Here is a 19,561-nt window from a genome sequence, read left to right on the forward strand (position 1 = left end):
ATTGTGCACTGTATTTCTATTGTTATTATATCAGCTCCACCTCAGATCATCAGGCCTTAGATCCTGGAGGTTGGAGACCCTGAACTAGGCAAAGTCCAAGCCCACTCCTGGCCTGGCACACACGGCAGAGCAGTCGCTGGAAGCCTCCAGGGTTTGTGTTGTTACAGAAACAGTAGAGATTGTTTTCACTAACCAAGTCAGCCCAACTGGGGGAGTGTGTTTGGGGCCCAGAACACGTTGGGGGTGGACTCCAGGCTTGGGCTGAGTGGCTAATGTTTGAGCCCTGGATGTCACTGAGTCCCTTTTGGTCTTAGTGGTTTACTGGAAACTTACACAGTGGAATCTCAAGTTACAGGAAGTGAAAGGCTCCCATTTTGACCATTCAAGACCAGTTTCCCGCCAGTACTCTGGTAGTATTGCTCCAGCTGCGGAAGACCCAGGGCCTGAGTGTGTGTCCACCTTTGCACAGGGCTAAGAAGATCCGGAACAAAGCTGTTGTCAACACCTCCACCCTGATGAGGGAGTCCAGGGGAGAGAACGAGAGACTGCTGCTCGGGTGTGGAAACTGCAGAATGGCAGGTAAACTGAGTCAGGGGTCAGCGCAGGTCCAAGGCTTTTGTAAACAGTGATGCAATGAACATTGGGGTACACGAGTCTCTTTCAATTTTTGTTTCCTCGGTGTGTATGCCCAGCAGTGGGATTGTTGGGTCATATGGCAGTTTTATTTCCAGTTTTTTAAGGAATCTCCACACTGTTCTCCATAGTGGCTGTACTAGTTTGCATTCCCACCAACAGTGTAAGAGGGTTCCTTTTTCTCCTCACCCTCTCCAGCATTTATTGTTTGTAGACTTTTTGATAGCAGCCATTCTGACTGGTGTGAGATGGTACCTCATTGTGGTTTTGATTTGCATTTATCTGATAATGAGTGATGTTGAGCATCTTTTCATGTGTTTGTCAGCTATCTGTATGCCTTCTTTGGAGAAATCTCTGTTTAGTTCTTTGGCCCATTTTTTGGTTGGGTCGCTTATTTTTTCTGGAATTGAGCTGCAGGAGTTGCTTGTATATTCTTGAGATTAATTCTTTGTCAGTTGCTTCATTTGCTATTATTTTCTCCCATTCTGAAGGCTGTCTTTTCACCTTGCTTATTGTTTCCTTCATTGTGCAAAAGCTTTTAAGTTTAATTAGGTCCCATTTGTTTATTTTTGCTTTTATTTCCATTACTCTGAGAGGTGGGTCACAGAGGATCCTGCTATGATTTACATCAGAGTGTGTTTTGCCTATGTTTTCCTTTTAGGAGTTTTATAGTTTCTGGTTTTACATTTAGATCTTTAATCCATTTTGAGTTTATTTTTGTGGCTCAGAGGGTAAAGCGTCTGCCTGCAATGCAGGAAACCGGGGTTTGTTTCCTGGGTTGGGAAGATCCCCTGGAGAAGGAAATAGCAACCCACTCCAGTATTCTTGCCTGGAAAATTCCATGGATGGAGAAGCCTGGTAGGCTATAGTCCATGGGGTCACAAAGAGTCGGACATGACTGAGCGACTTCACTTCACTTCGTGGTATTAGAAAGTGTTCTAGTTTCATTCTTTTACAAGTGATTGACCAGTTTTCTCAGCATCACTTGTTAAAGAGATTGTCTTTTCTCCATTGTATATTCCTGCCTCCTTTGTCAAAGATAAGGTGTCCATAGGTGCATGGATTTATCTCTGGGCTTTCTATTTTGTTCCATTGATCTATATGTCTGTCTTTGTGCCAGTACCATATTGTCTTGATGACTGAGCTTTGTAGTATAGCCTGAAGTCAAGCAGGTTGATTCCTCCGGTTCATTCTTCTTTCTCAAGATTGCTTTGGCTATTTGAGTTTTTTTGTATTTCCATACAAATTGTGAAATTATTTGTTCTAGTTCTCTGAAAAATACCGTTGGTAGCTTGAATCTATAGATTGCTTTGGGTAGTATACTCATTTTCACTATATTGATTCTTCCAATCCATGAACATGGTATATTTTTCCATCTATTTGTGTCACCTTTGATTTCTTTAATCAGTATTTTATAGTTTTCTATATATAGGTCTTTTGTTTCTTTAGGTAACTTTATTCCTAAGTACTTTATTCTTTTTGTTGCAATTGTGAATGGAATTGTTTCCTTAATTTCTCTTTCTGTTTTCTCATTGTTAGTGTACAGGAATGCAAGGGATTTCTGTGTGTTAATTTTATATCCTGTAACTTTACTATATTCATTGATTAGCTCTAATGATTTTCTGGTGGAGTCTTTAGGGTTTTCTATGTAGAGAATCATGTCATCTGCAAACAGTGAGAGTTTTACTTCTTCTTTCCCAATCTGGATTCTGTTTATTTCTTTTTCTTCTCTGATTGCCATGGCTAAAACTTCCAAAACTACATTGAATAGTAGTGGTGAGAGTAGGCACCCTTGTCTTGTTCCTGACTTTAGGGGAAATGTTTTCAGTTATTCACCATTGAGGATGATGTTTGCTGTGGGTTTATCATATATGGCTTTTATTATGTTGAGGTATGTTCCTTCTATACCTGCTATCTGGAGGATTTTTATCATAAAGCGATGTTGAATTTTGTCAAAGGCTTTCTCTGCATCTATTGAGATAATCATATGTTTTTTATCTTTCAATTTGTTAATGTGGTGTATCACATTGATTGATTTGCAAGTATTGAAGAATCCTTGCATCCCTTGGATAAAGCCCACTTGGTCATGATGGATGATCTTTTTAATATGTTGTTGGAATATATTCTTTTATAAAATATTCTGTAATATAGCAATAATATATTCTGTTATAAAAATACCAACAGTATTTTTCAGAGAACTAGAACAAATAATTTCACAATGTGTATGGAAATACAAAAAACCTTGAATAGCCAAAGCAATCTGTTGGAATATGTTCTGTTTGCTAGAATTTTGTTAAGGATTTTTGCATCTATGTTCATCAGTGATATTGGCCTATAGTTTTCTTTTTCTGTGGCATCTTTGTCTGGTTTTGGTATTAGGGTGATGGTGACTCTGTGGGAGAAGGCAAGGGTGGGATGATTTGAGAGAATAGCATTGAAACATGTATATTATTATATGTGAAACAGATCGCCAGTCCAGGTTTGATGCATAAGACAGGATGCTTAGGGCTGGTGCACTGGGATGACCCAGAGGGATGGGATGGGGAGGGAGGTGGGAGGAGGGTTCAGGATGGGGTTTAAATAAATTAGATTAAAAAAAAAATAGAATGAGTTTGGAAGTTTATCTTCCTCTGCAATTTTCTGGAAGAATGACTATAACTTTGTTTTCTAATTCTGTGAGTCTGTTTCTGTGTTGTAAATAAGTTCAATTGTATCATTTTTTAAATATTCCACATATAAGTGATACTATATGATGTTAATATTTGTCTTTATGATAATCTCTAGGTCCATGCATGTTGCTGCAAATGATATTTTTTATGGCTGAGTAATATTCCCTTGTATGTGTGTACCACATCTTCTTTGTCCATTCCTCTGTTGATGGACATTTAGATTGCTCCCATGTCATGACTATTGTGTCTAGTGCTGCTATGAAGATCCTTTTCTTTACAGTACTTTCCAGGCTGTTAGTGCAGTTCCATTTCCCATTCCTGCTGAGAGTCCCTTGTTTCGACTCAGAACAGAATGGCAACATTCTGCGCCTCACCTTTGACACTGCAAACCTTAAAGCTGGCCTTCACTTGCTTAAAATATCTCCCTCCTTCCAGAGCTGCCAGCCTGTTTACTTGGGCCTCCCTGTGACCAGATTAGCTGGGCGAAACAGCTGGAGCAGGCCCGGCGGGAATGGCAGCAGCACTATGTGGCCATCGCCCAGGTGAGCTCACCACCTCCACCTGCTGAGGCCGACTACCTGGGAAGGGGATGGGGCAGCCTTGCACCTTAATCAGACATTCAGTGATACCTGGACTGCTGACAGGTGGATAATTGGGTAATCAGATAATATACCTATTATGTGTAATGTGTGATTGTGACACGTGGTATGTGACATATGACTTTAAATTATTGGCAGAGTTGGGGATACAATGGCAGGGCATGAAAAGGAGGCAGAGAGGCCTTGGTGCCTCTGATGCATGAGGCTGAGGATAGAATTCAAAGCTGTTGAAAATTAGAATTTGGGGAGAATTTGAGGAATATGATTGTCTTCTGGGGACTGTGTTGTGATCCTGAACCATGGGTCTGGCATTCATTGCCAACTCCAGATCATAAATGGGCTGTGATGTGAACTTTGTTCCTGGGCCAGGGAGATGTCTTCTCTGCCTTCTGTCAACACTACCCCTCCCATAACCTTACTCCCCAAAGCTATGAGGCTCTGGACAAGCTCCAGAGTCATGGGCTAGCCCTGGAGGACTTTAGCAGTGGCAGGAGGGATCCAGTCCAGATTCTGGAAGCTTCCTAGAGCCAGAATAAATGGGAGCCTCAAGTGTTGGGAGTGGAGTGGGGTGGAGGTCTGTGGCTGCAGGAGGTCAGGATGAGTTAGGGTCCAAGGACTCTAGAGGTGTGGGCATAATGTGGCTACATATGGCAGAGAGAAATGCCAAGAAAATAACCTCCTGTGTAACCTGGGTTTGTGCCTCTTGGCTGCAAGTGTCAAGAGGGATCCAGAGTGAAAAACCTAGGACTCTTGTTTTGTGTGGATAGTTACAACCAGAAGAACTTTCATCCTCTTTATCAGAACTTCCAGATTCAAAGCTTTCCTTGTGCCCATATAGTTTATTCCAGTTCCATTTGACTGTCAATCCTCTATAATCACAATCCAATCACTACCTGTATTGAAGAATGAAATGCATTTTCATAACCAGGAGAGGGTGATGCCACAGCCCCATTTTGCCATCAGCACCTTTTGGGTGATGAGGTCACTGGAGGACTGGGAGCAGCGGTTGGGAAGGAACTTTGCCCTCTGGGCTGTGCTGCCCCATCTGGTGAGGATACCTTCTCTGTTTCTCCTCCAGGAGCAGCAGATGATGAAAACTTTCCCCCACCTTCTCAACGTCAATGAAGACCCGCAGCTCACAGGGGTTCTCAAGCACTTCATTCAGGCTGGTACTTACCCCTCTCAACTCACACCATGGGAAGGCAGAGGGAAGAGGGTCAAGAGTCACTTGCCTGCTGGCTTTGGTTCGTAAGGTCTCTGACCGAATTGTCTGGGCCTGGACCTTCTAATTTGCAGAGTGATGTTAACTGACCTTGCACTTCCTCAGCAGTTGATTCTGGTTCTGTTCGTGCCTTTTGCCCCTGGGCATATTTCTTTTTCTTTTTAAACTTCTTTAATGGTAAAATACACATTACAGAAAACTCACCATGTTAACCATTTTTAAGTGTACGGTGCAGTGGCATTAAGTGCCTTTGCATTGTTGTGCAACCATTTTGTGTGTGTGTGCACGCGTATGTGTGCACGCACTCAGTTGCTCAGTTGTGCCTGACTTTTTGTGACCTCATAGACTGTAGCTCACTAGGCTCCTCTGTCCATGGGATTAGCCATGCTAGAATACTGGAGTGGGTTGCCGTTTCTTCCTCCAGGGGATCTTTCCGACCCAGGGATCAAATCCACGTGTCCTGCATCCCCTGCATTGGCAAGCAGATTCTTTACCACTGAGCCACCTGGGAAGCCCTGTGCAACCATTACCAGCACCCATCTCCAGACTTCTTTTGTCTTCCCAAACTGAAACTCTGTCCCCATTATGCAATAACTCCCTGTTAGCCCCTCACCCAGTCCTTGGCAACCACCATTTTACTTCCTGTCTCTATGAATTTAACCATTCCAGGTACTTTTATAAATACAGCATTTGTCCTTTTATGTCTGGCTTACTTTACTTAGCATAATGTCTTCCAGCTTCATCCATATTGAAGCATGTATCAGGATTTTCTCCCGTTTTAGACTGAACAATGCACCATTTTATGTGTTTACCACATTTATTTATCCATTCATCCACTGGAAAGTGGCACCAGTATTTGGTCACATCTGGCTTCTGCATTTTAGCCTTATGCACACTCAGGACAGGAGAGGCTTTTGCAGGACAGTAGTTGGGGCTGGAGATCAAGACTGACATATACTCACTACTATATATAAAATAGATAATTAATAACCTGTTGTATAGCACAGGGAACTCTACTCAGTACTCTGTGATGACCTACATGGGAAAAGAACCTAAAAAAGAGTAGATATATGTATATGTGTAAGTGATTCACTTTGCTGCACAGAAGAAACTAACACAATATTGTAAACCAACTATGCTCCAATAAAAATTAATTAAAATTTATTTAAAGTAACAATAATAAGTCCATTAAATGTTAACATAAATGACACATTCTTAAATAAAAAATATTTTCCTAAGCAAATAAACAGAAAGTTGGGAATATCACAAAAAAGGCAGAAATTAAAGCAATTATCCCCCAGGCAAGGTGATGTCCATGTACCATCATGATTGAAAATCACAGTGAGAAAATCCCTTCAATTGATCCAATTGGAGAGGAAATGGCACTTCCCAAACATCAGATAAGTTACTAAGATCAAATCCTGAAAATTTTTGAAAAAAAAAAAAAAGTTATTTTAATTCTTTTCAGGTTCATGTGATGCTGGTCAGGCAGCTTCAAATGCCATTATTCTTCAAGGTTTGGGGTAAGTGGACAGACTCATCACCTTTGTCCAGCATTCCAGAATTGAGACCACTGCATCCAGAGGACACTCTCAAAATTCATCTAGTCATTGTCAGGGCAGGCAGGCCACAAGCCCTGCCAGACAGCCAAAGATGAGAACTGACCAGACGTATCTCAGGACCCACTCTAATACTTATTATGGAAGATCACATCGGAGGGTTTTCTTCTCTTACCAAAATCCCTCTTGCTGGGCTCAGTTTGTTTTCTTGGATCTGGTCTTGGGAGAAAGGGACTTATTCTCACAAATGGACCTGAGCAGATAGGGGCAGGAAATAAAGAGAGTTAAGAGGACAGGCCCAGTACGGTGGCGTGGGCCTTTCGTGGTCTCACCACCAAGAGCAAAGGCATTTCTGTGCTCGGAGCCCTTGCCAACTGGACTAACACAAAGCCCAGACTTGGAGCTGATCCCTCCCCGAGGGACCCAAGATAGGTCTGAAAACTCAGAGTAGGGGCCGCACTTCTGTGGCCTCTCTCCCAGGGAGGCTGCTGCTCCAGGGTTCCTCCCCCGCTTCCAGCCCCACTGTGTCATGACTGCCCACAGATTTCCAGCCAATAGACTCGGGGCATTACTGACCAGTCCCCTGTGACAGACCTCAGCCCTCCATAGCCCACCCCAGCCCTTGTGTGTGGGTGTGTGTGTGAGGTGGCAGCAGAGGGTGGGTGGGTGATGAGAGGGACCAGTAGGGAGGGGCCTGTTGGCACTAACTCACCCTGACCAATGGCCTCTAGCCTCTTTCCCCCAATTCTTCCTGGGGATCCCCTCATCCCTCTTTCCAGACCACTTCCTGTGGGGACCCTGGTCCCCAAACCCACAGGTCTGGAATTGGCTGAACTGCAGCTGAGCTTAGGTTAAAACCTTGCTCTGAGGACCCCTGGGCCTGAGTGTGTCTCAGCTTCTCAAACATTCACAGCAGCCGAGGAGCCCAGGGTCATTCTAGCACAGTCACGGCACACAGGTGACATCTGTTGGGAGCCAGACTGATGCCTGTGGTACTGGCCCCAAATCTTGTAACATCTCAGGTCTGGATTTGTGTAGATAAAGACCAAGAAACAGACCTAAACTTCTCGGCGATATGTAAGCTTGTTATTAAATCTCCTTCCCAAGAGTCTCCTCTGAAACACCATTCTTTCCATTTCCCTCCACTCCGTCCCACCGACTTGAGTCCCTGTGGGCTCCAGCTTGACTCTGTGTCTCCTGGCCCCAGGAGGGTGGGGAGGAGTTGGGAGTGGGGGTTGGTTCTACTAATAAACAATTGCTTTGTTGTCTCCCCTCTTGCTCAAGGCAGGGTCCCTCACACCCACCTCTCCACCTCCACCCACTGAGCACAGGAGCCCCATCAGACTTCCCTAGCAGCTGTAGGCCTTACCTAATTGTGCAAATGAGAAAGAACTACGTACACTGTTCACCAAAATTGTGATTTATTTGGTCACTTTTCTTGTCCTTTTAGAATTTCAGATAAACATGCTTCCTTCACGAATTCGGGTGGTAAAGTGATGGTGACTCCATACGGCAAATGTAACGTCATCGTTAACGGGGTGCCCATCACGATCAAGACGAAGCTGCAGCATTTGGTAAACTCCCCTGCGGAGCCACAGGATTTCCTGAGTCCAACCAGGAGAGCTGGAGTGAGGCCGGCAGGGCTGGGCGCTAAGCCCCTTCTGTCCCTCTGTCACCGTGTCCCAGTGATGACGAGGTCACAGCTGTGGAGTTGGGAGACCTGATATTAACTCCCTGAGTGTCTGGGGGAAGTCATTTCACCTCCCTGGACCTTGCTTACAAAACAGAGAGGGGTAAACTAGGTGCTCACCAAGATCCTTCCAGCTCTAACACTGTATATTTTAGATTTTAACAACCTGCCATGGAGGGACTTCCCTGATGGTCCAGTGGCTAAGATTCTGAGCTCTCAATGCAGGGTTCGATCCCTGGTCAGGGAACTACATCCCAGATGCTGCAACTAAGACCTGGAACAGCCAACTAAATGAATAAATATTAAGAAGAAAAAAAAATCTGCCCTGGAGAGGGACTGCCAGCACCTTGCCAACATTGGGCTCTCTGCATCTCCCCACCACCCTGCCGGTAGTACAGGGGCTCCAGACCCCTCTCCTGTCCCTTCTCCATGCTGAAGCCACAGAAAGCCTTCTATTTTATTTTTTAAGTTAGAAAATAATTGCTTTACAATGTTGTGGTGGTCTTTCAGTTCAGTTCAGTTCAGTTGCTCAGTCGTGTCCGACTCTTTGCGACCCCATGAGTCACAGCATGCCAGGCCTCCCTATCCATCACCAACTCCCGGAGTTCACTCAGACTCATGTCCATTGAATCAGTGATGCCATCCAGCCATCTCATCCTCGGTCGTCCCCTTCTCCTCCTGCCCCCAATCCCTCCCAGCATCAGAGTCTTTTCTAATGAGTCAACTCTTTGCATGAGGTGGCCAAAGTACTGGAGTTTCAGCTTTAGCATCATTCCTTCCGAAGAACACCCAGGGCTGATCTCCTTTAGAATGGACTGCTTGGATCTCCTTGCAGTCGAAGGGACTCTCAAGAGTCTTCTCCAACACCACAGTTCAAAAGCATCAATTCTTTGGCACTCAGCTTTCTTCACAGTCCAACTCTCACACCCATACATGACCACAGGAAAAACCATAGCCTTGACTAGACGGACCTTTGTTGGCAAAGTAATGTCTCTGCTTTTCAATATGCTATCTAGGTTGGTCTTTGCTATACATCAAATCAGTCATAATTATATATATAAAACCCCTTCCTCTGGAGCCTCCCCCCGCCCTCATCCCACCCATTCCACTCCTCTACACAGAGATCCTTTTAGACTAGCACACTGGAGCAAGCCACTCCTTTCTTGGAAATCCTTCAGTTACCCAACTTTTTAGGACACCAGAGTGAGCGGGCCCATCATCTGCCTCTCTCGCCTCACTGCTCTGCCTGGGCTTCCCTTGGTCACATGACTGATGCTCAGACCTTCCAGGCTCTGGTCAACAGTACTCTTCTCGGCCTCACCAAAACTTAGCACTCTTGAAAAGTCGCTCAGTCGTGTCCGAGTCTTTGCAACCCCATGGTCTATTCAGTCCATGGAATTCTCCAGGCCAGAGCACTGGAGTGGGGAACCTTTCCCTTCTCCAGGGGAATCTTCCCAACCCAGGGCTCAAACCCAGGTCTCCCGCCTGGCAGGCGGCTTCTTTACCAGCTGTGTCACCTTAAATAGTGCACTTTCCCAGAGGTGCTCTGTGATCCCCAGTGTGAGTTAGCCCGGTACACTCTGTGGAAGCCCTGCCCTTTTCCTCCCTATCCCGCACAGGCTGTGGTTACATCATTAGTTTATCAAGTCTTGGAGGGGAGGGATGGGTCTGTCTAGTCCCCATTGACTCCTCCAGTGGCTAACAGAGACTGCGGAATAAAGGATTAGTCAACGAAAGCACGAAAAAGCAAGAGGCCCCCCTTCCCTCCTCATTTACAGGTCTCTCCCCTGTTTGGGCATTCATGAGGTCCCGTGATGCACACAGAGGAGCAGGCTGACCTCACTCACTCTGCCCTCCTCTCTCTGAGCGCATTGTCTCCTTCCTAGGACCGGATTATTTTGGGATCCAACAGCGCCTACCTTTACATTGGGTTTCCTTCCGAGCGAGGCAGTGAGGACTTGAGCAGATTTGATTATGACTTTTTCCAGCTGGAGAGAGCGGCTGCTGAGGGCGTGAGTGCTGATAAGCTCGGTAAGCAGCCCAGGCCAGGCTTCTGGCATTTTCCATGGGTAGATGTGAAAGCAGTGCTTTCACTTGTGTGCAATCCTGCTTTCCTTAAGAAAATAACCTTTGTGTCAAAATACAATGTTTAGAAAATTAAGGTATGATTTTCATACAGAGTAAGCACATGTGGAAGATTTACTTAATTCATAAAATTAATTATGAGGGTAAAGATGCTGATGTAGGTTCGATCCCTGGGTCGGGAAGATCCCCTGGAGGAGAGCACGGCATTGCCTGGAGAATTGAAGGATGCTCCAGTATTCTTGCCTGGAGAATCCCATAGATAGAGGAACCTGGTGGGTTACAGTTCATGGGGTCGCAAAGAGCTAGACATGACTGAGCATCCTTAAACACTTCATTGTGTTATTCCTAAGGAAAAGGACTTTCTCTTAATAACTACAGTACAATGCTCAGTATCAGAAAATTTACATTGATACCATTATTTAATCTATGAATTTCATGCATATTTACCTAATTGTTTCAAATACCTCCCTTATAAAAAATTGGGATACAGGGTCCAGTCCAGGACCACATTTAGTTGTCACGCCTCTTTGATCTCCTTTAATCTGGACCAATTCACCAGGTCTGTTTTTGTCTTTTATGACCTTGACATTTTTGAAGAGTAAAGACCAGTCATTTTTACCTATTTAGGATGTTTCCTCATGATTGGATCGAGGTGATCGGTTTTTGGCAGGAATGCCAGCAAAGTGATGATGTGTCCTCTGCGCCTCGCATCAGAAGGCGCCTGGGGTCAGTTTGTCCATTTTTGGTGGCGTTAATTGTGATCGCTTGGTTAAGGTGATGTCTACCAGGTTTCTCCATTGTAATATGAGTTATCCTGAGGCAAGAGCTAAATGCTACCCCAGGGTTAAGTGACTGGAGATTCACTCCCTGTGGACCAAAACTCCAGGAGAGAATAACAGGACAGTTAAGAGAGGCGGCGGGACCCTGCCCCGACCACATATTTCTCATTCTCGAAGTCAGAAGACTTCCTTGACCACATATGTGCAGAAAGGCTCCTTAAAGGTTCAAAGGGGAGTGACCTTTTGCCTTCAATCTTTCCCAGCACTATCCACATGTACTATACTCTTTTTCCTTCCTGATAAAGACTTTACTTACTTCCCTGCTGCTGCTGCTGCTGCTAAGTCACTTCAGTCATGCCCGGCTCTGTGCGACCCTAGAGACAGCAGCCCATGGCAAGAACACTTTCTGTCTTTGCGGGAATTCTCTTCTGAAAAGCTGAAGGGCCAGGGGCCTGCTCACTGTCCTCTGGTCTAGTGGCGAGGATTTGGTGCTCTCACCGCCACAGCCCCACAACCCCACTTCAATCTCTGGTCGGGGAACTGAAGCCCCCTTCCAGCCACTGCAGGCTGAGGCCACCTGAGAGCAATCCTATCTTTTCAATTAATATTTTATGGGGAGAGACTTTGATATGTAGATATCCTATACCTCATTACAATTTCATCCACTAGTTTTATCATCCTTTGATCATCGGATGATTAGTATGGATTTTTGTCAAATGGTGAATTTCTATCTTCACAATTTCCTCTACCTTTATTTGAAAAAACAAAGTTACTATAAGAAATGTTTTATCTGTTGATTTGTTAATTCATTTAGTTATGTCAGTGTGGACTCAGAGTCCTGTTTTACTCAATCAGTTATCTGTTGCTTTCGTAATTCATTTTGATGTGCAAACTATCCTTGTTTTGGTCAGTGGGCACCCCTTCAAGCTGAATTCTGTGTCTTCCTGACATTCCTCATCAGGCACTAGCTTACTTTCTGGCATCAGAAGTGTTCCAGGTGCATCTTGTGGGCTTTCAGTCCCAGCTCAGCTGTCAGTCATTTCCCCCAAGGATCCTGATTCCTTTTGGTAAAGAATGACATTTATAAATCAAGATCTGGAGCTACGTGTGCAAACTGCTACATTAATACCTGTGTTCCCCCACACATATTATAGCTTCACCTGTTCTGTAAAACCATAAGTTCATACTCATATGGCCAATTCCAGTTCAGAGTTTATTTTCGTTTTCCCTGGATGGGCAAACATAATACGTCTGTCAATTTTCTTCCATCTGTTCTCTGGGTTCTCTCCCCTCTCACTATCTCAAGCATTTGTCTGTGAAAAGCCCCTTCTCTTTTGCATCACTAAAGGCTGTCCATGGATCATTCCGTCACATGCGAATATGCTCCACTATCTTCTGCCGTAAAAACAAACTTACAAAGCCCTACCTGGACCCCCATCTCCCTTCGTTGTTGCTCAGTCGCTCAGTCGTGTCTGACTCTGCGAACACATGGACTGCAGCGCGCCACGTTTCCCTGTCTCTCACTGTCTCCCAGAGTTTACTCAGACTCATGTCCATTGAGTCTGTGATGCCATCCAACCATCTTGTCCTCTGTCGTCCCCTTCTCCTCCTCAGTTCAGTTCCGTCGCTCAGTCTTGTCTGACTCTTTGTGACCCCATGGACTGCAGCAAGCCAGGCTTCCCTGTCCATCACCAACTTCTGGAGCTTGGTCGAATTCATGTCCATCAAGGTGGTGATGCCATCCAACCACCTTATCCCCTGTGGTTCCCTTCTCCTGCATTTAATCTTTCCCAGCCTCAGGGTCTTTTCCAATAAGAAAAGACCTCTAGTTACTCTGCTGTTGCTGCTGCTGCTGCTAAGTCGCTTCAGTCGTGTCCGACTCTGTGCAACCCCATAGACGGCAGCCCACCAGGCTCCTCCGTCCATGGGATTTTCCGGGCAACAGTACTGGAGTGGGGTGCCATTGCCTTCTCGCTAGCTACTCTATCTCCCTCTAGCTACATCTCCCTCTAGCTACTGCTGTATTTCAACTCCCCCACAACAACCTGGGAGTCCTTGTCTGCAGGAACATTCAGGAGCTTTGTCATTTCTCTTTGTTCATCTCTTCCCTTGCCTCAGATGGAGGTTCTTGACCACCTTGCCTCCCCTCTCATCTCCAGACCCCAGATCACTCCCTTCAGGGGAGGCCGTGGTTCCAGGGCCCACTTGCTGCCCACCCACACCCCCAACCCTGCTCAGTCAGGTGAGTGTGGGCTCCACCAAGGTCTCTGGCTATGCTGAACTCCCAAAGGTGGAGCATCTCACATTGCGCCTGTGCAAACTTGTCTTATAAACCCACGAGCAAAGTGTTGTGGGTGCACCTACATATGTGCAAAGTAGATCCTCCCTTTGTTCCTGCACCAAAGATTTCTCTTCAGAATTTTAGCAAAATAAATGGATTTGAAAATGACTTCTTTGTTCATTGTCTGTAAGTTACTGAACAAAACAAGTCAATAAGACTCTAATGCCAAGCCTGGACACCCTATATACTCATTTATTCATTTACAGGGTGGAATTTTCCAGCCCAGGGCTGGCAGCACAGTGAGGTTGAACAAGCCCTGACCCTAGTCAAAGGTGCTTAATACCAGCAAAGACTGATTCTTCAGCAAGGCGGCTGTTGGGCAATTCTGGGGAGTCAGACCTTAGCACAGGAAATCCCTAAATAACAGAGTTCTTGACAGGAGGCAGCACCAGCCAGGGTCTGGCAGGGGGGATTGGCTCACCCATCGTGTCCATAATCCCCTCCTCCAAGCCCCCCCAAACAGAAGTAAGGACAAGTTGCTTCTGTACCAGCTGTGGTTTCAGGAGAAGCTCCCAGACCTTCCTTTAGCCAGCTGTATTATTCTTGCCCCAGCCTCCTCACTGGACAGTCTGGAGCTACCTTGGGTCAAGGACACAAGACCAAGTCTGAAAATCAGAGGCAGGGAACCTCCTGTCACAATGCTGCCAAGATTCATGGGTTGAGACGAGCAAGGGAGGTAGTAACTTTTCTTCCCCACTTAGTTTTCTTTCTTGTTTTTTTTTAAAAATTACACATTTATAAATTGAAAATATAAATATTTGATGAACAGTCAAATGAATGACTGAACGAAGGAAGCAAAGAGCATGCAGGTTTATTCATGGCTGAAAGTATCCCAGAGCCAGTGAGTGACCTCCCCTCCCTCTCCGATCTTTCCTAGGTGCCATGAACAGTGGGGATGGGAAAGCGGACCCCAGTGTCCTGGCTGTGTTCCAGGACTACGTCAAACTGATGCCACTGGTTGCAGAAGCAAATCAAATGAGCAAAGAGCTGAAGAAGGTAAGTGCAGAAAATGGTAAAATCTCAGCTCTAGAAAGGACCTTAGAGGACAGATTCAACGAGCGTCTCTTTCCCACTGCCCCGAATTGGCTTCATGGTGTAGACATGCCAGACCCTCGGGCCTGGAGAGGGCAGGTGCTTTGCCCGAGACCCCACAGTGAGCTAGTGACAGGGCCTCAGTCAACACCCCAGGCCTCCCCATTCCCAGCCTCGAGTCCGTTCCTTCTACCACTGGCCCCCCGTGCTCCAGGACCACCAAGACGCCAGAGCAATGCTTGCCCACCATGGCCACCCCACCCCAGACTGTCCTCCAGAGTCCTTCTCTGGGTGCACGCATCCTGATGGCTTCTCTGCCCCAGAGAAGGCCTGGGTTCAGATTCACTCCCTGGTGACACAGGATCTCAGTCATCAGGAAACTTGCACAAGACTCAGTCACCCTGGGGAGGCTTACACATGAAATAGTTCCAGGATGCTGCTGAGAGATTCTGGGTGCTTTGTCATTTCCCTTGATGGGAATTCCAAGGAGTAAGAGGTGGACCATCTTCTTTCAGAAAGTCCGAGTGTGGAGAGGATGAAAAATAAATTGCAAAGATGGTATGTGCTGAGAAATGTAAAATTATTTAGTGAGAAGTGTTTTTCTTACCAGGGACTTAATATGGAGCTGAAGGTGAAGAATTTAGCTTCATCAGATTCCAGGGGCTGTGACCTACAAAAAGAGGTCATGGTGAAGGTAACCCATCAAAGGACTCATCAGGTGAGGCTGCCCCTGGGGGCTGGTGTGTGACTCCACAAGGGGCTTCTGAGGAGGTGTCCTAGGGATACAGGTTAGTTTTACCTGCTACAGCCTGTGGAGCCCCAGCAAAGGGGCAAGATAGGCTCCAAGTATGAGTGGGATTCTGGGGGACCGACTCTGGGGAGAGGAGGACCCTCCGAGTTTCCCCTTCTGGTTCCTCTATCCCACACAACACCGAGACCTGGGATCTTTCCCACCCACAGGCAGCGAACACTTTCTATTTATTTTTATCATGACTCGAAAGTTTTAGTACCCGAAGGGAGCCTAAACACCAGCTGAAAATGGTGTTCGTGTGAGTAACCGAGAGAGAGGGCTACCGTTCTGAGCAATGAGAAAATGCACACTTTCATTAACACTCCAGAAGGTGGGCTTTCCTGGTGGTCTGGTGGCAAAGAATCCACCTGCCAATGCAGGTGTTGTTCTTCAGTCGCGCAGTTGTGTCGAATTCTTTGCGACTCCGTGGACTGCAGCACACCAGGCTTCCTTGTTCTTCACTATCTCTTGGAGCTTGCTCAAACTCGTATCCATCGAGTGGGTGATGCCATCCAACCATCTCAACCTCTGTCATCCCCTTCTCCTCCTGCCCTCAATCTTTCCCAGCATCAGGGTCTTTTCCAATGAGTCAGCTCTTCGCATCAGGTGGCCAGGTATTATAGCTTCAGCTTCAGCATCAGTCCTTCCAATGAATATTCAGTGTTTATTTCCTTTAGGATTGACTGGTTTGCTCTCCTTGTAGTCCAAATGCAGGGGACATGGGTTTGTTCCCTTGTCCAGGGCAACTAAGCCCATGTGCCTAGACTACTGAAGCCCACACGCCCTAGAGTCTGTGCTCCTCAATAAGAGAAGTCACCGCAACGAGAAGCCCATGCACCAAAACCAGAGTAGCCCCCGCTCTCGGCAGCAAGAGAAAAGTTTGAGCGGCAATGAAGTTCTTTGAGCATCTTTATTTGCTGACAAAGGTCCATATAGTCAAAGCAATGGTTTTTCTAGTAGTCATGCACGGATATGAAAGTTGGACCGTAAGGAAGGCTGAGTGCCGAAGAATTGATGCTTTTGAACTGTCTCTCTCTCTCTACTCACTCAGTCATGTCTGACTCTTTGCGACCCCATGCCCTATACCCTACCAGGTTCCTCCGTCCATGGGATTCTCCAGGCAAGAATACTGGAGTGGGTTGCCATTTCCTTCTCCAGAGGATCTTCCCAACCGAGGGATCAAACCCGGGTCTCCCACACTGCAGGCAGACACTTTACCCTCTGAGCCACCAAAAGACTCTTGAGAGTCCCTTGGATTGCAAGGAGATCAAACCAGTCAATCCTAAAGAAAATTAACCCTGACTATTCACTGGAAGAACTAATGCTGAAGCTCCAATATTTTGGTCACCCAATGCGTAGAGCTGAGTCATTAGAAAAGACCCTGATGCTGGGAAAGATTGAAGGCAGGAGGAGAAGGGGACAACAGAGGATGAAATGGTTGGATGGCATCACTGACTAAACGGACACAAGTTTGAGGAAGCTCTGAGAGATGGTGATGGACAGGGAAGCCTGGTGTGCTGCAGCCCATGGGGTTGCAAAGAGTTGGACATGACTGAGCGACTGAACAACATGATGGTTACTTATATTCTATATTGGGTAGGTTGCTTATCTCCACTTCACTTTGTTCTTGTTGTTGTTTTTTTAATCTTATTCCCTTATTTGGAACATATTTCCTTATTGCCTTATCTTGACTAACTTTCTGTTTTATTTCTATGTGTCTGGTAGGTTGGTTACATCTCCCAGTCTTGGAGAAGTGGCCTTTTGTAGGAGACATCCTATGTCCCAGAAGTGCCCTCCCCTCTGGTCTCCAGACTGTATGCTCTAGGGGTGCCTCCCGCATGGGCTGTGTGGCCCTTCTGTTGTAGTGGGATGACTACTGTGGGTGGTCTGGTAGGCAAGGCTGCCTCCTGGTCTGGTTGGTTTCTAGGGCCTGCTTTTTGGAGGTTGCCAGGCGCTTGTGGCTGGGGCTGGGTAATGAGGTGACTGGCTGTGGAGCCCAGGGGTCCTGGGCTAGTCCTGGCCCATTGATGAATGGCATGGAGCTGGGTTCTGTTTGCAGGGCCAGGGGTCTCGGTGCTACTGTTGCCTGTGGGTGGGTGAGACCGGTTCCTGACGTGGCTGCCTGTGGGACCTGGGGTGTCCCACTGCTGGTGTCAGCCACTGATGAGTGGAGCTGGATCCTGAGGCAGCTCTCGAGATGCCTAAGTTTCTCAGAGCTGCTGTGGGCTTGCTGGTGGGCTGGGTTGAGGCTTGTGGGGCCCCAGGGCTAGTGCTGGCCTGCTGGTGAAGCCAGGTCTTAGGTCTCTGGCTGCAGAGTCTTGTAGGTCCTGGAGTTGCTGTGGACCTACTGGTGGGCGAGGCTGTGTCCTGCAGGCTCTGGTTGCATGGTCCTGCAGAACCTAGAGCTGGTTTTGGTGCACTACTAGGCAGGGCTGGGGCCTGGACCGTCTGGTGGATAGGGCTGGGTCCCCTGGCAGCTGGGGGTTCAGGGGCTCCTTAGGAAACAGCCCACTGGTGGTTGGGGCTGTACCCCTGCCACTGCCTGCTTGGCCTGAGGTAACCTAGGACTGGTGCTGACTAGCTGGTGTGCAGGGCCAGATCCCAGGCCTAATAAACTAGAGGGAAGACTCAAACCAGTGCTTGTCAGCACTTGTATCCTCTTGGTAGAACAACCCGCCCTGCCCTTCCCAAGGCTTCCATCAGCATCTCTGTCCCCCGGGGGAGCTCCAGTTGTCTCTTGTCTCTCCAGGAGGTTCTACAAGATCAGCCAGGGGATCTGACCAGGAGATCAGCCAGGGGATCTGACCCAGGCATATTTCAAATTACTACCTCTCCACTGGATTTTGGAGCATGTGAGATTTTGCATGAGCGCTTTAAGAGTGAGGGGCTTCCCTGATGGCTCAGAAGGTAAAGAATCTGCCTGCAGTGCAGGAGACCCAGGTTTCCCGGGAATGGAGAAGGGAATGGCAACCCACTCCAGGATTCTTGCCTGGAGTCAGACACGACTGAGCGACTAACACTTTCACTTTAAGAGTGAAGTCTACCTTTCCCACAGCCCTCTAACTCTCCTGAAAATAAGCCCAGCTTGGCCTTCAAAGCCAAACATTCTGGAGGCTGGTCTTCCCAGTGCAGGACTCCCAGGCCAGGGTGCCAGATGTGGGGCTCAGACCCCTCTCCTTGGCGAGAACCTCCGTGATGGTAATCACCTTGCTGTTTGTGAGTTGCCCACCTGGGGGTGGGTCTTGATTATGCTGTGTCTCTGCCCCTCCTACCCATCCTCTTGCGGTTCCCTCTTTCTACCTTCAGTTGCCAGGGATCCTTTCTGCTAATCTTTACTTCTTCCTCACCAACAGCTGCTCCGTAAATAGTTCTAATTTTGGTGTGCTGACAGGAGGAGGCAAGCTCAGGACCTTCCTACTCCTCCGTGGTGGCCACGCCTCCTGGTAACCACTTCTGATGTGGTATTTATCATCAAGCAATTTTCTGCCTACCTGGAATTCTTCTTATTTTGGCTTATGCTTTTGTCCACTGTCTCAGTAATTACTGTTGGTACGAGGCCCTGTCCCTCACCTACTGAGGGGACAGACCAGTGCCAGGCTCTTTTCCTGGATTTTCTGCTCACTGGGTGTGAGCACACAAATTTATTATCTTCTAGTTCAGTAGGTTAAAAGCCCAACACAGGACTTCTCTGGTGGTGCAGTGGATAAGAGTTTGCCTGCCACTGCGGGCGACAAAGGTTTGATCGCTGGACTGGGGAGATTCCATATGCTGCGGAGCAATGAACAAGAGCCACAACGAGAGCCCAGGAGCTGCAACTGCTGAGCCGGGGTGCTGCAACTGTGTGAGGCCTGCGTGCCTGGAGCCTGTGCTCCGCAACAAGAAAAGTCACTGCTATGAGAAGCCCATGCATCACAACGAGAGTAGCCCCGACTCAGCACAACTAGAGAAAGTCCACACAGAGAAGGTCCAGCACAACCAAAAATAAATGAAATAAATAAATGAATTTGTAAAAAGTGCAACACAGATGTCGCTGGGTTAAAAGCAAGGTTTCAGGAGGGATGTTTTACTCTCTGGAGGCTTGAGGGGAGAATATGTTTTGTTGCTTTTTCAAGCTTCTAGAGCCACTTACATTCCTGGGCTCATGGCCATCTTCAAAGTTATC

At 47.0% G+C, this 19,561-nt stretch overlaps 1 protein-coding gene across 1 annotated transcript in view; it reads left to right on the plus strand.

Moving 5' to 3' along the window:
* LOC102185944 (kinesin-like protein KIF28P) overlaps positions 1-19,561 on the plus strand; it is a 68,494-nt gene that overhangs the window by 37,857 nt on the left and 11,076 nt on the right. Inside the window, exons 9-15 of the mRNA XM_018060243.1 lie at positions 470-547; positions 4,955-5,083; positions 7,263-7,303; positions 8,129-8,256; positions 10,259-10,403; positions 14,455-14,573; positions 15,220-15,327. Coding sequence (XP_017915732.1) covers positions 470-547; positions 4,955-5,083; positions 7,263-7,303; positions 8,129-8,256; positions 10,259-10,403; positions 14,455-14,573; positions 15,220-15,327 — 748 coding nt within the window. The remainder of the gene's footprint in view (positions 1-469; positions 548-4,954; positions 5,084-7,262; positions 7,304-8,128; positions 8,257-10,258; positions 10,404-14,454; positions 14,574-15,219; positions 15,328-19,561) is intronic.

Source organism: Capra hircus, chromosome 16 (genome assembly GCF_001704415.2).
Source record: "Capra hircus breed San Clemente chromosome 16, ASM170441v1, whole genome shotgun sequence".
In the NCBI taxonomy this organism is placed as follows: Eukaryota; Metazoa; Chordata; class Mammalia; order Artiodactyla; family Bovidae; genus Capra; species Capra hircus.